The sequence below is a fragment of the Juglans regia genome, chromosome 8 (genome assembly GCF_001411555.2).
Source record: "Juglans regia cultivar Chandler chromosome 8, Walnut 2.0, whole genome shotgun sequence".
Classification (NCBI taxonomy): domain Eukaryota; kingdom Viridiplantae; phylum Streptophyta; class Magnoliopsida; order Fagales; family Juglandaceae; genus Juglans; species Juglans regia.
The window spans coordinates 27,926,255-27,943,838 of record NC_049908.1 but is presented as its reverse complement, the minus strand read 5'-3'; the positions used below and the strand labels follow the sequence as shown (position 1 = coordinate 27,943,838).

General features: G+C 36.5%; 1 protein-coding gene across 2 annotated transcripts; it reads right to left on the bottom strand.

The window, feature by feature from the left end:
- Window positions 1-4,817: 4,817 nt before the first annotated feature.
- Window positions 4,818-14,716, bottom strand: LOC118343655 (UPF0481 protein At3g47200-like). Of its 2 annotated transcripts, XM_018960727.2 has the most exons (3): window positions 14,584-14,716; window positions 12,033-13,492; window positions 4,818-4,855 (listed from the first exon to the last, which is right to left on the bottom strand). In XM_018960727.2, exon 2 carries the CDS (start codon window positions 13,452-13,454, stop codon window positions 12,057-12,059), a length of 1,398 nt encoding a protein of 465 aa, XP_018816272.1. In that variant the 5' UTR covers window positions 13,455-13,492; window positions 14,584-14,716; the 3' UTR covers window positions 4,818-4,855; window positions 12,033-12,056. The 2 variants fall into 2 exon arrangements, with proteins under 2 accessions (XP_018816272.1, XP_035549330.1); XM_035693437.1 differs by lacking the exon at window positions 4,818-4,855 and having other exon boundaries at window positions 11,893-13,492.
- Window positions 14,717-17,584: the final 2,868 nt, after the last annotated feature.

The following is a 17,584-nucleotide window of genomic DNA, read 5'->3' as shown; positions in this document are numbered from 1 at the left end:
GGCCTAAATTTTTCAAAAGATGAGGGATTAGAAACTTTTGGCACTAAAACAATAAATAAAGAAGTATAGAACCTAGGCAGCAGAGAACCATAGAAAAAATCACAAACCGCCTCCTTCACATCTGACTTCACCAACTCCCAACAATGTTGATAAAATCCCGATCCAAACCCATTCGGCCCCGGACTACTATCTACGAGAATAGAGAATAGGGCACTCTTTATTTCTTCCTCCGAAGGCACTCTGCAAAGAATATTATTTTCCTCCTCCACCACCTCTTGGTGAACTAGACCTGATAACTCCAGAATATCATGCCCCGTATGTTCTTTGAGAAACTCCTCATAATGCACCACAGCAGCAATATCATGAATTGCTTCTGGAGAAGCCAAGACACGACCATCACTCAAACGCATCTCCCTAACCACATTAATTTTCTGCACCTTCAAAGCCTTGAAGAACCCAGCATGCACTTCCCCATGCTCCACCCATGTAGATTTTATTTGATGTGCCAACCGTAACTTCTCCTTTTTCAGCCAAGAAGACAACTCAATTTTTTACACTAGTAAATTTTGCTTCCGCCTCATCCGAAAAACCTTATTGCAATCGGGCCTCACCTTCTTCCACCTTAGCCTCTAGATGTTTTATACGTTCACCAGTCTATCCAAAGACCTCCTTATTCCAGCTCCTAATCACCCCCTTTAGATGTTTTAACTTACAAGCAAGACGCCATAGACCCGTGCCACCTGCACTCTCCTGCCAGGAACTAGTAACGCATCTCCAAAAATCATCATGTAAAGTCCACATCTGCTGAAATTTAAATAAAGAAGGACCATATCTTTCACTCGGAACTGACATGCCAATTAACATAGGCGCATGATCCAACGCTCTACAGGTCAAATATTTCAACAACAAAGATGGTAATAACTCCAAGCATCTGACACAACAAAGAGCACGATCTAGCCTAGCCTAACTTCTTGCCCTCCCCCTCTGACCATTACACCAGGAAAAAGTATTTCCACTTGAAGGTACCTCAATTAGACCCCCTTCCTCAATGAACGTATAGAAATCCTCCATAGCACCCGGTAACGATGACCCCGGCGTCTTTCACCATTATTCTGTATAACATTGAAGTCACCAATTGCAACACGTGGAAATGGAAATGAGCTAAATGTAAGAAGCTCAGTCCACAGAGCTCTACGATCCAAATATAAGCATTTTGCATAGACTATCGAAACCACCATTGATGAATTTATTAACAAGGTAATCTGCTGACTAGAAGCCCCCAGTATATCGACTTGATACTCCTCATTCCAAAACACCCACACCTTGCCTGACTGAGCCGCATTTGAGTAACATTCATGAAACCCCAACATATTCTTCCAACAAAATATATGTTCCTCCTCTCGGAAAGGTTCTGCTACCACTAAAGTTTTTGGTTTATACATCTTTAATAACTACCGAAGTCTTTTTTTCGAAGTACCTAGTCCCCAAACATTCCAATACAGAATTTTACTAATCATAAGTCCAGCCTCGAGGGCCTGCTTGGAGCCTTAGATGAACTTCTCAAAACTCTTCCTCTGGACACACCCTTATTCACAACTTCAAAATCCGATAATCCATCCCGCTCCTTCCTTAAGTGAGGCAACCCCACTTCACCATCAGACCTTGACTCCACCCGTTCCATACCTTCCTCAAACACAACCACTTGTAAACAATCCTCCACCAATTCCCCTTCTTCATTTGACAGAATATCACCAATCCCCACCTGCCCCTGTTATCCACAACTCAACACCAAATCCACGCCTGTCTCCTCCAACACTGGCATGAAACACCCGGCATCCACGTTCACAACGAACCCACTCGATTCCCCTATCAACAGACACCCATCCGTAGATGACGTATTCAAATTCTCCCCTTGCCCATCATCCACATCAACAGTCTTCACCTGAACTAGAGCCACCTCCCCCACTGCCATATAAGGTAACACAGTCACCTGTTCCCTTTCTCCCGTTATATTCTCAGGCAATGGTTGCTCCTCAGAGCCATCTCCCTCATGATCATTAGGAACTTTCTCAGAATTTTCAGGAACAGTCGTAGGTTTAGGAATCCAAGCCTGAGTTGGTTTATCAAATTCCTTCTTCTTCCCTTCCTTTACTACTTTTTGAGATGCCTTACATATTGATAGATTATGCCCTTGCACCTTGCATTTAGAACAAAAAGCTAGCAGAGTCTCGTATATTACCTCTTGCAGAAAACTTGTGGGGTTCTTTGGAGTGCCAAGCCAAAAGGATGTTAATGGAGCCTAAGAGATATTCATTAGGACATAGAGTTTGGCCCCATCCGTTCTCATAGAGCAACGAGTAGCGTTATCCCTACGCAAAAACACACCAATCGGCACCGAAATGTTCTTCAAAAAGGCCTCATGATAAAAGTTCGGCAGCAAACCAGGTAACGTAATCCATATCTGAACCAAGGCTGGTTCCGAATCCTCATTGAAATCAACCGTCCACTGGAATGGCCTATAACCAACACCATCAACATCACAACTCTCCCTAGACAAAGCTTTAATAAAGTCCTCCTCATTAGATAGCCGTACAAAGACATGCCTAGGCTTTCTCATAGCATAAACAACTGGTTGATTCACCAACCCCCAACGCCCAAGAATGAACGTCATAATCCATCCAGTGATGGTCTTTGACGTAAAAACTTCAGTACAAGAGCAAATTTAAACGGAACTGCCGAGCATTCCAATTCTTCCTTGGAGAATTGAACAAAAACTTCACCATCAACAATTTTTGGTTGCCGAAACGGAACACTCACCTCAGGAAGAGCATGAGGGGATTTCGAAAGCATTTCCGCAAACGTCCGAGACCCCTCTGCCAATGTCGAAGGGCCTTGACAACCCCCGACGACAGCCATACATGCAACCATGCAAGAAACCCTAGCAGAGCAAAAATTTTCCTATGCCACATCAGCCCTAGCAGAGCAAAAATATGTGGTGTTCAAAAAACAAACGTTTTTCGCTTTTCTATAACTTCTCAGACTTTCAGACAGATCATAGAACCGATGAAGCAAGTGATGATCAAACGGAGACAATGAAGTTCCTCTCCTTTTTTTTCGCACAATAGTTATACTGTTGGAGTGGAACCCCTAGAGTGGAGTGACGAGTCAACGATGAAGAAAATAGATTTATTCGGAGGTTTCGATGATTTCACCTATCACAACATTACATACTGATTAAGCTGCAATATTCAACACCTCATCTAAGCTCACGACCTATCATGGCTTCACACGTACATGGTGACTTATCCTGGAATTACAAATAGATATTGTAATTGTACGATTATTTTCACATTTTATTTTTAAAATTTAGATAGAACAATATATATAATAAACATTCAAATGATTTTTTAGACATACAACAAGATTTACGTTCAAATATAATTTTTCCCATTCCATCATTGACAATAAAAAAGAATTTGTCGTATAGAAATACAACAAGATAATTAATTATAGGAGCAAATATAAACAAATTCTCGTGAATACTAGCCCATTACCAATAATAACAAAGCTATAAAATTATGTGTTAATTAGAAACAAAGATGCAAAAATCACAATAGGCTGATAGCATGACCTCACTCTTGTTGTATGAAGTTCATCTATAACACCCCGAACTCAGAGGATCAAGGAGGTAGTTCCTGTCATTTAAAATAACATTCCAACAATACACGTATAAACTCTAAAGGCTCTATAATACATAAAACTCATTTGTTCAAACCAAAATTATATGTTCCCCCACAAGAACATCAATGAACTACTACAGTCTTATTAATCAAGAACACTACAAAGTCTCAAAAACAAAATCAATTTCCCAAAATCAGTAGAAAATGACTAGTTTCCTTAACAAAATCCTCTAATAGCCTCTTGTACCCTTTGGAAAATATTCCAATATGTAATCCACTTGTGCCTCTCAAGCACTTATTCCACTATACTCAACCAATCATGTTCATGCTTCCTTTTCTTGGTCCTTGCCTAAAATACCAAAATTATCTAAATAATAGTAGAGATAATTGGGTGAGTTATCAACAACTCAGTAAGTAGTAATCATGTACTAGTATGTAAACATGAGTCATTTATAGAATGCAGAAAAAAACAGATTATCAAAATATTAGAACGAACTTCATAAACATTTATTTACAATAATAAAATATACAAAAGTCCTTTGGCATAAGCATAACTTAATAGTATCATAACAGAACGTATTCCACATTTAACTCCTGTGGTAGGGTTATGCAAATCTTGACGGCCAACCGATCAGAAATAAAATGTGAAATATTTCCCTTATTATTCTTGGAGCCCCAAATGTGCACATAGGAAAGACCACGTACAAAACTAATAAGTTGGTACCAAACATAATAACAGAGGGCACAGTTTTACAACCTTGATGAGGTTGGGATGGAAGCAGAAATAGAATATCATGTCAGAGGTTTTCAGATGCAACATTTCATATAAAAACATAGTGTTGAATATATACAGATAATATAATCGTATACAAAAATTTCAGATTTTATATTCACTTTTTTTATACAGTTGAGAAAAGAATGTCAAAATTGCTCATGTCTACACTAGTCATAAAAAAAAAAATATTTTTCTTTTCTTATTCTAATACAATGAGTAATGCAAAAAAAAAAAATGATTAGGATTGTTTCTAATGTTCCCTAACAAAATATACAAATTTTTCATAAAATCAACCTCAGTCTGTTTTTAGCCAATGTCTAGCATATGAGCACCACTTATGTGGACTTTTTAACTTCTCTTCACTTCCTTACAATAGTGCCAAGCGAATATCAGTCGTCGCCTGTAAAGAGGCATGTAACTTGCATCAATTTCCAATCGTGCATGACTCTCTAATTAAGCACATACATTGCAATTAAAAACTCGTAATACTTAAATAACCTATATATATACACTAAAATCTAAAATTCTCGTACCCTCAGATATGTCACTCCCAAAAATATTTTGAATTTAACATAATTTTTCTAAATCATCACATTAATAAGGTCTAAAATATTTTCAATGTCCAAAACGTCGAGTTTACATATTGAACCAAGGATTAAAAACAAACCCAAGATCCACCCGATACCATTTACCCAAAACGCTTAACCCATGAAATACAACCCCACCTATTCCTAAGTCTACCACCTACAACACGTGTCTATAAAACTTTATATTTTCAACTTGAAACCTTAACACTTGGACCCTTAATATTTTACGCTTAGCCTATTCTCACGTAATTACAAAACAAAATACATACTCACTACCCGATCATACATGGAGGGAGGGAAGGAGGGAGGCAAGATTACGATGTGAAGTTTCAACAAAGCGTGGCAATGGAAGAAACACGAGCGGTGTGCATGGGTATTAAGAAAATTGTGAAAGAAGGCAATGGGATCATATCGGATTCTGAAGACAAGGCTGATTCTAAGGGATAGCTTAGCTGATTATGGGAACCTTGACCCGTGATCATAAGAGAATGTTATGCAATGTATATTGTACATATTTTGTACAGCTTTTATTTTGTCCATATTTTTACAGCTTTGATTCACACTGTATAGGGTTGTTCCATTTATCTATATAAAGAAAACACATTGCATTGCTCCAGCGGGTAGAACATTTCCATCATCTTGTTAACGTTTATATGGTATCAAGAGTTGTAGTGACCACTGTCATTTTTTTTTCCTATGGCTTCGGCAACTTCTTCCACCCTTTCATCCAGAGTTTCCTCTACCTTGCCTTCCTCATTCACACCTATTAATATTCAGAGCCTTGTCACTATCAAATTGACCAAAGGCAACTACCTACTATGGACTGCCCAAGTTGTCCCTTACCTTTGCGAGCAGAGGTTGTATGGTTATGTTGATGGAACCACTCTTCATCCTCCTGCATATATACCTAACCCTGAAGCTGACTCTTCATAAACTGAACCCAAAGAAATTCCCAACCCCAAATATGCTTCTTGGTATGACAAGAGTAAATCGTGTTGAACACGTTGGTGTCTTCTCTGTCTGAAGTTATACTAGTGCAAATGGTGGGTATCACCACCTCCAGAATAGTATGGCTGGCTTTGGAGAAAATTTTCTCCTTTCACTCACAGGCACGAGTCATGCAAACGAGGCAATCTTTGTCTCTCACCAAAAAGGGGAGTCAATACATGTCCAACTACTTCCTAAGGATGAAGTCGAAGAACCCCTTCAGCGAAATGAATTCCAGTCGTATGTACTCAATGGCCTCAACTCCACATATGACGCCATAGTAACGGCTATCACCACTCGACCTAATGCTATGTCCATAGAAGATCTCTTCAGCCATCTACTCAACTTTGAACTTCGCCTTGAGCAACACCATTTTGCACTTGAAGCTTCTATTATTGACTTAAATATGACTACACGTAATGAAGGTTCCAGAAATCAAGGAGGCAAATCCACTTATCAACAACTAGGCTCACAACAAAGCTGTGTTCCCAACAATGGCTCTTCCAGAGGTTGTGGGCGTGGCGAACATCCAAGTGGGGGGGGGACCTAACTCCTCATCTCATTCTTCTTTTGGTCCTCCATTCTCACACCCTCTCTGTCAAGTGTGTTGGAAACACGGTCACACAGCGATACAATATTACCACTACATCGACAAAGCATGCCAAGGCAATCCACCAAACATGGCATCATATTTAACTAACAAGCAATCCACTACAGATGGCAACTGGTACCCTGACACAGGGTCTGCCAACCACCTGACTCATGATTTTCACAACTTGAATCTCCATTCTGAGCCTTATAATGGAAGTGAGCATATTCAAGTTGGTGATGGGGTAGGTATGACAATACATAATATTGACTCTTGCAAACTTTCTTCCCCCTATCATTCTTTTCAATTATCCCATCTTTTGTATGTGCCTCAAATTAAGAAGAACCTTGTTTCAATTAGTCAATTTACAAAAGATAACAATGTCTATCTTGAATTTCATGCCTCTTATTTTTTGGTGAAGGACCCAACGTCCGGGGACAATTCTACTACAATGCAAGAGTAAGGACGGGCTCTACCACTTTCCTTACACCGTGACCTCCTCCACCACACCACAAACTTATCTTAGCCAATGTGTTCCAATTGAAGTTTGTCACTCTCGACTAGGACATCCATCCTATAAGACTGCACAACATGTTATTTCTAAATTTTCTTTATCAGTTTCATCCAATAAAATACCGGACATTTTTTCTGCTTGTTAACAAGGAAAGAGCCATCGTCTTCTATTTTTTTTATTCTATGTCTAAATCTAATCATCCTCTTGAACTTATATTTTTGGATGTTTGAGGACCCTCCTTTATTATGTCTACAAATGGGAATAAATGTTACATTTCGTTTGTGGATCATTTTAGTAAGTACACTTGGCTTTTTCCTATCCCCAACAAATCAGATGTCTATCATGTTTTTTGTTTATTTCAAAAACTTGTTGAACGTACTTTCAATTGCAAGATCAAATCCGTTCAAACTGATTGGGGAGGGGAATACCGCTCTCTCCACAAGTTTTTTGGAAACATTGGTATTCAACATCGTGTGACTTGCCCACACACGTCCTTCTCACTCGTTGTCAAGCCAACTACTGTGCGGCTAGTCCTCAATATTTCTATTTGTAATCAATGGCCTATTCTCTAAATCGACATCCAAAATGACTTTCTTCACGAGGTTCTGTCTGAAGATCTCTACATGAGTCAACCAGTGGGGTATGTTCATCCCAACTTTCTTACTCATGTCTGCAAACTACAAAAAGCTCTATATCGCCTAAAACATGTGCCATGAGCTTGGTATTCCAAACTTAGTGAACATCTCCTTGCCCTCGGCTTCGTCAACTCCAGTTCGGACGCCTCTGTGTTTGTCTCTATTCACGGCTTCATCACATTGTTTGTTTTGGTCTACGTGGACAACATCCTCATTACCAGGTCCTTACTGCCATCTCTCAACTCATTACAACCCTGAGCCGAGAATTTGTAGTGAAGGGTTGTTCTTGTCATAGCGACAATATATAATGACTATCCTTCAACATACCGACATGCTTGAAGCAAAACCAGTGTCTTCTCCTATGTCTTCATCATAGAAGCTATCTATATTTACTTGTGCTCCTTTCGAAGATCCCTCTCTCTACCGCAGCATAGTTGGGGCCCTACAGTACTTATCTTTGACACAGCCAAATATTTTTTTTTTGTTGTTAATAAGCTTAGTCAGTTCACGCACAAACCCACTAATGAACATGGGACCGCAGTCAAACGCATCTTAAGGTACATGAAGTTCACCATTGATTTCAGACTTATTATTCGACCCATCCCTTCCACTCAACTCTCAATCTACTCAAACGCCGACTGGGCAAGGTGCCTCGATGACAGGAAGTCCACCTCTGGGTACTGTATTTACTTCGACCCCAACCTAACCCAACCTAATTTTCTAGAGTTCCAAGAAGTAACCTACGGTTACTCGCTCTAGCTTAGAGGTCGAGTATCGTGCTGTAGCCCATGCCACTGCAGAGTCCCTATGGCTTTAATCACTACTTCATGAACTTGGTATCTTCCTCTCCAAACGCCCGGTACTTTGGTGTGACAACATTGGTGCTACATACTTCACTGCCAAGCCAGTTTTCCATGCAAGGATTAAACATGTAGAAATTGACTACCACTTTGTCAAGGAAAAGGTCAATCAAAAATCACTAGAGGTCCGATTCATATCTAGCAAAGACCAGCTTGTTGATGACCTTACCAAGCCACTTGTTGCCACGTTCTTCGTACCAAACTCAACGTTCTTGTGAAAGAAGGCAATCAGACCATATCAGATGCTAAAGACAAGGCTGATTCTAAGGGATAGCTTGGATGATTATGGGAACCTTGACCTGTGATCATAGGAGAATGTTATGTTGTGTATATTGTCCATATTTTGTACAACTTTTATTTTTTTCATATTTTTACAGCTTTGATTCACACTGTATAGGACTGTACCAATTATCTATATAAAGAAAACACATTGCACTGCTCCAGGGAGCAGAACATTCCATAATCTTGTTAACGTTTATAATGGGTATGGGTGCACGTTGGTGCGGTCTTGGTTTCGTAGTATGGCCATCTTGCAACTGTTAAAGGAGGTTAGGCAGGGTGTGGGTGTTTGTACAAGTGTCTGGGTCACGGAAACACGGTAGCGCACGGTGGTTTGTGGCAATTTTCTTGTGGGTTGGGGTTGTTTGACATGGACGAGGAATTGTCGTGGTTTGCGTTTATAGTGGAGGAAATAAGCGCTGCTCTATTTTCTATGGTGTAAAGTAGGGGTTGTTGATGGAGGAAGTGCTTGGTGCAATGATGGGGGACTCACAGTGGCTCCACTGCAGGTCGCAACATGGCAAGCAGTGAGGTGTGTTTCATGGAGGATCAGTGCAACTGGTTTGGTGGTTAGGTTGTGGTGGAGACAAATTGTCCCTTGTAAGGGCAATGGCGAAACCAACAATTTTTTTGAGGGGGCCCAAATGTTCTAGTGTGTGACACATTGAGATTCAAAAATCATAAAAATATAACTATATATAAAATTAGATATCGATAATTTACAATATACACGTAGAAATAAAATTCTAAAAATACAACATCTTAATATATGTTTCGGATTTTTTATGACAATGTTTCATGAAATAATATTCATCCATTATTATTTTTGTAATGAGATTTTTGAAATTTATTTAATTCATAGAAACTATAAAGTGATCTTTTAGAATGTTATCTTTCATTCTAGTTAGTAAGCTAGTTTATTAAGTGTCATGTACACTTTAGATATTTTTGTGTCACATTAAGCATATAATACTATAATTGAGACATCAAATAAGTTTTTTTTTTTGCTCAATGAATTCTAGAGGACAAAACCTCCCAACTATTTTCTATATAGATCACCAACCTTAAATGATTTTTCTTATATTTTCACTTTGGATTCCATATTAAGAAGCCTAATATTGTATAACAAAAAAATTTGGGATCCATATTAATATGTCTATTATTTCTCCTAGAATTAGTTTTGATTTAATTTTGGTGAGACCATACTCTTAAAAATAAATAATATATAGAAATTATAAGACATTCCGGGAATATAGAAAAAACAATTGGAGCGACATTTTTAAGTATATTGGAATTTTATAAAAATTTGAAGAGCACATGGAAATTATAAATTTTTTGGGATGTCATTTTCTATATTTATAAAATTATGATTAAAAACTAGGTATATTTTGATTTTTCAAAACTTTTGGGGGACCATGCCCCTTTAGATAAACATAGGTCCACCACTGTTTACAAGGTTACTAGTTTTGCCTTGGCTGTGGGCTAGCAAGACAGAGTTGCGATACCGACAAAGGGGCAACATATGGTTAAAGAGAAGTAGACCAGGAGGAGTTACTGGCGACGTAGAGAAAACATGGGGTGGTGTAGTGACGACGCGGCTTGTGGTGTAGGGAGTAACCGTGAGACACAGAGAGAGGAGTGAGAAACTGAGGAGAGAAAGGGATGGAGGAAGGCTTAATGGTATGGCCTCAATTGTCGGACAATGACACCAAGAATCAAAGGAGAAGGTGGAGGAGTGAAGCGAAAAACGTAAATCACAGGGGAGAGAGAGAGAGAGAGAGAGAGAGAGAGAGAGAGAGAGAGAGAGAGAGAGAGAGAGAGAGAGAGAGAGAGAGAGAGAAATGGTGAGAATGAGGTGAACGGAGGAAATGAAATAGGGAGAGTGTGAATAACAAATCAAACTCATTGAACACTTCAGGCAATGTTTACCTCCAATACTTGGGCTGGGCCGGGTCATTACATCATCTCATCTATCACTAGCTTAGGCTATGTATCGGATCAAACTCATCTCAATTTATCTTAAATTAATTATTGATGAAATTTATAATTTTTTCAGCTTTTCATAAAAGTTTAAACATATCTCAATCTATTTCATATATTCAAACACATCTCTAATTGGGACACACAAAACACTTCTAATCACAAATCAACTCAAATCACCTGAGATCACCTCAGCACCCAAACACACCCTAATCTCCTCTTACTTTGCTCAATTCTCATTCCATATAACCTTTTAGAAAAATCATCATTAAAAAATGGAATGCTTGGAGAGTGAGATAAGATAAGAATTTTATGAATAATAGTAAAATAGTTTGTAAATAGTTGTGAGATAGTTTGAGTTGAGTATGTTTTGGGTTTTGAGAAAGGTGAGAGAAAAAGTTAAATAAAAAATATTATAAAGTTAAAATATTGTTAGAATATGGTTTATAATATTATTTTTGTTTAGAGATTTGAAAAAGTTGAATTTTTTTTTTATTTGAAATTTTGGAAAAGTTGTAATGATTAGCTTGATAAAGTTGTAAAACTTAGATTGAAAATATTTGTATTTGAGTAGTGTTTGGAAAAGAGATAGGACGAGATGAGATGAGATAAGAATTTTGGAATAAAAACTTTTTCCAAACAAGCCAGTTAGATCCTATTTGACCAAACTTGTTTTCAAACAGTAAATCGGAAATTATTCCAAAGCAAGCAATCAAGTGTTGAATGCAAAGAGAATATTGATATCACACAATTCACTGGACATCATGTAAATCACGGATGGGATAACATTGAGCTTTGAGTTTGTTTATTTTGAGCGTATGTTGTACACAACCTTGGTTCAGGCATTGCGTCGAACAGTTTACGTAGACGGCCTTGCTTATTCTGAAGTTAAAATATATTAGTACATATGAGGGTCATGTATTTATCTGAAGTTAGAATATATTAGTGCAGTGTATGTTATGTTGTATTTATACAGCATTTAGAGCTGAGGCTCTGTACAAATAGATTAAGAAAGTGAAGATGAGGCGTATTATTTCAAATAGAACTTATCTTTGTGCATGTTAGTTCAAATTTTCCAAGTTGTTGCTAGCAATCTAACAAATTAATTTCTGAATGTGAGGAGTAAAATAAAATGTTATGTCCTACCAGAATTTCAAGCACAAAGCTTCTTCACATCTTCACAACTTGGATGATGGAGCATACAGTTTGTACGAGAGTGAGCAGCAGTAAGATACCAGCAGCTGCAGTAGAAGCTATTCTCCAAGGAGTGCTGAAATAATCGCGTTTCAAAGTAGCCTTCCAAGTATGCTTGGGGTTCTCATAGAATGCATTCAAATCTTCAAACAAATCACAATAAGCAGAGTTCCTGCCATTATATACAACATTCGTGCCCAGATTATTTAGAAAACATGCCACTGCATTGCTGCTGCCAAGTCCATTAATGATGATTCCTTTTCTAATAAGTAAATCCACGTCTTTGGGAGTGTTGATTAGGAAACTCAATAGCACAATGTAGTCTGTAAAATGTGAATCATATGGATAATGGCATTGCTCAAATGCTATGACGTTTCGATAACTAGTCTCCGTCTGATTATACAATTTTATGCATGGAATTTCCAACGTTCCACTGGTGAATTTCAAGTCAAGTAAGCATTTGCTTGAGCCCACCTTAAACTTCACTCCAGCCTGGTACAATTGGCTTGCAGTATATAAATGATCAGCACCAGCAAAATTTCTTTGTCGCAATAGCTTTCTGGATGATGGAAGAAAAAATGCTCTAGCTAAATCAGCAAAATGTCTTGCATCCGCTTCAAGATTTTGAGGTAATTTCTGAGCATGAAATCTCTCAAACAAATCAATGGCAAGTGAAGTGAAGGAAGGATACTCACCATCCGGTGCACATGCAAGGCTGAATAATATCTCAAGAACAAAGAAAGGAAGTTGATTCTCAAGTAACTGCAAGTCCAACATCATTGCCAGCCATGATATTGGGTTTAACAGTATATGGTCCTCAAGAATAGCACTTTGTGATCCTTGGAAGCATAATCCATAGAAAAACTCAATAAGAAAGCAACCATCCACCAAAATAAGTTTCACGAAATCGTCACTGCTAAGCTTGATGCTTTCTGCATAACAACCACGTACACTTTCTTCATGCAGCTTTATGGCGTTTACTAAAATCTCCAAGTTGAAGTCAATCCGCTGCAGGAATCTCTGAAAATATTTGAGTTTCAACTTTTCCATGGGTTCTAATATCTTGCTGCCATGGTAGAAAGGGCCTATCGATATAACCTCAGGAGTATAGGCTTCCTCGTTCATTTTGCGAACAGAGGTTGGAATCCTGTAAATACAACATGACTTGTGCGATATTGAGGGAGGCTCCAAGCTTTCAACCATTTCTTTGATACTATTTACCAACTCTCTATGCTGATTTCCATTTCCACTACTAAGAGTGTTTACTTCCTCCCTTCGATAGATTTTAGCATTGTGATTTCCATTTGTGAGTACTGAAGCAGTACTTGCCACTTTTGGTTGAATTTCTTGATTATCACTTATTGATTTTCCCATCTCACAGTTAGCTTCTTAATTAATGGCTTCCTCCCGGCCTGCTTACACAAAGAAGAGTGACTACAATAGATCGATTAAAAAATCTATATATAGGACAATTAATTTTGTGGGCAACTTAATAGTACGTTAATGCTAATTTTTATTTAACAGCAAACAAATTAATTAAGCGTACCCACCATGACCAAAAACCACATTATCAGTCTTTAAAAGTAATATTTTAACCTGCATATCATATCATATTATATATAGGCCTAGCTAGAAAAATAATACCCAAATAAGCAAGCAGGCATGCATCAATTTTGTATGTAACGAGTTGAGTTGATCATTAGTTGATGAACTACACATGATAAAAATGGCCAATCATAACATGCATGAAATTAGATCAGCTAGGGTCAGAAAAGCCACTATGTATGTATATATGTATGTATAGACGGGTTTAAAACTAAGTACTTGGATGATCATGATAATGGGCGCTACTACATTGCTTGGCTAACTCAGAAGCACCTCGCTATGAGAATCTAGATAGATTCGCTAACGCTCGGCTAAGGTTTTTTTCTATATATATATTGAGCAAGGAGATTGGATCCTTGGTTCTTTTAGTGAAAAATCAAAGTGTTGTCAATTGATCGAAAAGACCTTGGCAGCATGGCTAAGTCTTGAACAGATTAGATGAATAGTCTGATGATAATTACAAAATCAAATTAAGTGAATAAGATAAAAGATAATTGATGCTACTGTATGGCCGGTAAGTTATAAGTAGAAATTAAGCACCACCTCCGGTGAATGACATTAATTCAAAGCAAATGGCTCTCCGAACAACACGCGGTTCACATGAGATGAATCATAAAATGATATTTCAATATGATTGATTCGTCTTTATAATAATAAAAAAGAAAAAATTGAAAGAGGTTGCTCTTGGGTTGCATGCAGTTAGTAAATCTAGCTAAACATATAACAAAAATATCATTCATCATCATCTAGTAATTATCATTCTAATTTCCTCGTTTCTTGATATAAACAATAAAAAATTAATGATTCTCAGTAAGCTGTAAATTAAAATACGAGATTATCGAACAAATTCAAAAAGAAAGAAAAAGAAGGTGATCATGGTGAGTGTTAATCTCCTTACCCAAACTGCATACGCTTTCGCTTTTGGTCGCCGCCGTCTGTCTCTAATTTCTCAAACTGTCGGACAGATAAATGAACCTACCGATGAAGCAAGCTGCATGTGATCAAACGGAGACAATGAAGCTCCTGTCTGTTTCTTTCTTTTCTATTCTTTTTTTCATAGAAGCCTACTGTTAGATTGGAGTCAACGATCAAGAAAAGAGATCGCTGATTTCACCTACCACAGCGCGTTACTACGTACTCAAAACCAATCACGGCATCACACGCAGGGACTCGTTATGAAAATGTCTAAACGTCAATCGCCTATCTAAGAAGACTTGGATGGCCACGTTTTCTGACTAAAAAAATATATATTAAATTGTGAGAAAATTTATTCATTGTCTTTTTTTTATCATCATCTCATGATATGACAGTGGAGAATAAATTTACAACTAAAATATAATAAGTACTTATCTCTAATCATCTAATACTACATCATGGGATGATGAGAAGATGATAAAAATTAAGATGATGAGTAACATTATTCTTAAATTATATACATTATATAATATTAAATTCTGAATAATTTAAAATATAGATAATTACTCGTGAAACATTATTTTTTTGGCATTAATGAAAAATGAAAGAATAACGCTTGAAAATTTCCAAATAAAGGTGTTGGCCTGCCTGCCTATCACTAGATAAGCTTGTGATTATCCATCCGTGGCAACATCAAAATACATAAATTGATAAGCTGAATATGTCAATCAAACACCAATATACATGTAGAAAAATTAGAGAGTTCACAATGGCAAAGTATTAGTGTTCTAATGATTATTTTTACTATTTATGTAGTAGTCGTGAGATCATTTTTTAAGTGATTTTGGTGGAGAATAAATCAGTTTATTTAATTTCTATAGACATTTCTAATAGTAGGCGGCTTTCTTCGAATCCTAGCCATTATTTACCCATTTTATGGAATCGCTATTTTATTATATATGATAAATATTAAATATTTGAATTTCATAAATGTTAATTTGAAAAAATCTTTTTCATTCAACTTTAAAACAATAATTAGGATATAGAAAGATTTATCAGTAATATTTTGGACATGTTTCACTACTAATAATTGATTTCGACTGCTAACTTGTGACAAGAAAAGATGGTGCATGGCCCGATGTATCTGGGGCCGTCGACTACAAGGGCTTCGCTAAGAAAGTGGCCCTCATTGCCTGTGCCCTTTCTCATGGGTTACGACTCCCTTTCTATTGATCAGTGCGTGACATTCTTGACTACTTGAAGTTGGTGTCGGCTAAGCTTTACTCTAACGCTTGGAGAATTGCAATGTTTTGTTACATTGCTTGGAGAATGGTTTTGGAACCTACTCAAGAGGAGTACCCCAATTTGACTGCCTGAGAATTCCTTACTACCCATGCAGCTTTCGTTCTCGCCCCTGATATCAACTTACTCAATTTGAAGGTCGTGTTTGTGTTTGAATGGTATTTGGATGTTGAGATGAAATTAGATGAGATGGGTTGAGACTATCTGTAAAACCAAACTGGGCCTAAGTCACATTGTAAGAGAAAGTCAGTGAAAATATTATGTGTCAATTTTCAATTGGCAAGTGTAAAAGGGGGATTTTGCATCCCATCTAGACTAAAGTCACTTCGTAATTTGTAACAAGTCTTCTTGGAAATGAGATCACGAGCAAAAATTGAACCCCCAATTAGAGACAATGCCAAGATTATATATTTTTTTATATAAGTGCCAAGATTATAATTGAGGGGGCGCATATTTTAGATAGGAAATAACTTCTTCAATTGTAATTTTTTAGGGATACAATTAAAATAACAGAGTAATGATATACATATAATTTATTATATAATTATTTTCACAACTCAATTTTCAATTTTAATCGAGTGATACTTTTGGAGCATCTTAAATTTAAGTATGTTTAGGAAGTTGTATTGTCACATTAGTTAGTTGTAAAATAGTTATAAAATATTATTATTACAAAAAGAGGTGAGTGAAAAATAAGAAAGAAAAATAAATTCAAAAACAAAATAAAAGATGCATTTTACAAAAGTTAATACGCCCCATTTGGATTGAGAAGTAATCTCAATTCATCTTATCTTATTTCATCTCATTATTATAATTTTTTTAAATTCTCACACAAAATATAATAAACAATTCAATTTTTTTAAATCTTAAAATAATAATAATATTAAAAAATAATATTCCAATAATATTTTATTCAACTCATCTAAAATTATCTCATCTCATCTTACTATCTAAACAGCAAGAATTTTATCTGTGAACTTTATTCATAGCCTTGTGGGGCCTCACCCTACTTGGTCCGGCCTACACCCTCTATCTATTTCCCTTATTTCGTTTCATTTTATCAGCAATGTCTTGACTTTGAACAATTTATATGAATGAAAATGATGAAGTATTATACGCGGGTTTATTAATTGCTATTATAGTAAATTAGAATTTTAAAGAAAAAAACTCTTATGCGTCCCAAAAAAATTTCTTCAATACGGATATTGTTGAACCCGTTCAAAAAGCGTTTGAACGGATTTTTTTTTGGATGAATTTATTTTATTGTCTAATATGTGTTTAAACGCCAACAATACCATTCAAACAGAGTTTATTGAGATGAAATTTCTTCAATAATTCCATTTGAATAGATATTTTTCGTAAAATAATAATAATAATATATAATAATTTCATCCCCAAAGCTTTATGCAAATAGATATTGTAATTGTACGAATATTTTTACATTGAACATTTTATTGTTAAAATTTAGATGATAATAAACATTCGAATGGTTTTTTAGCCAAGATTTGAATGGCCTCACTACTTTTTATGTTCAAATGTAATTTTTGCCAATCCATCATTAACAATAAAAAAAGAATTATATTATATAGAAATATAGCACAATAATTAATTATGAGAGAAATATAAATAAATTCTCGTGAGTACAAGCCCATTAATATTCCAATAGTATCTATAACAACAAA

Bases quoted from the DNA above. Each gene is read 5' to 3' on its own strand.
- LOC118343655 (XM_018960727.2), bottom strand. From the start codon at position 13,454: ATGGGAAAATCAATAAGTGATAATCAAGAAATTCAACCAAAAGTGGCA.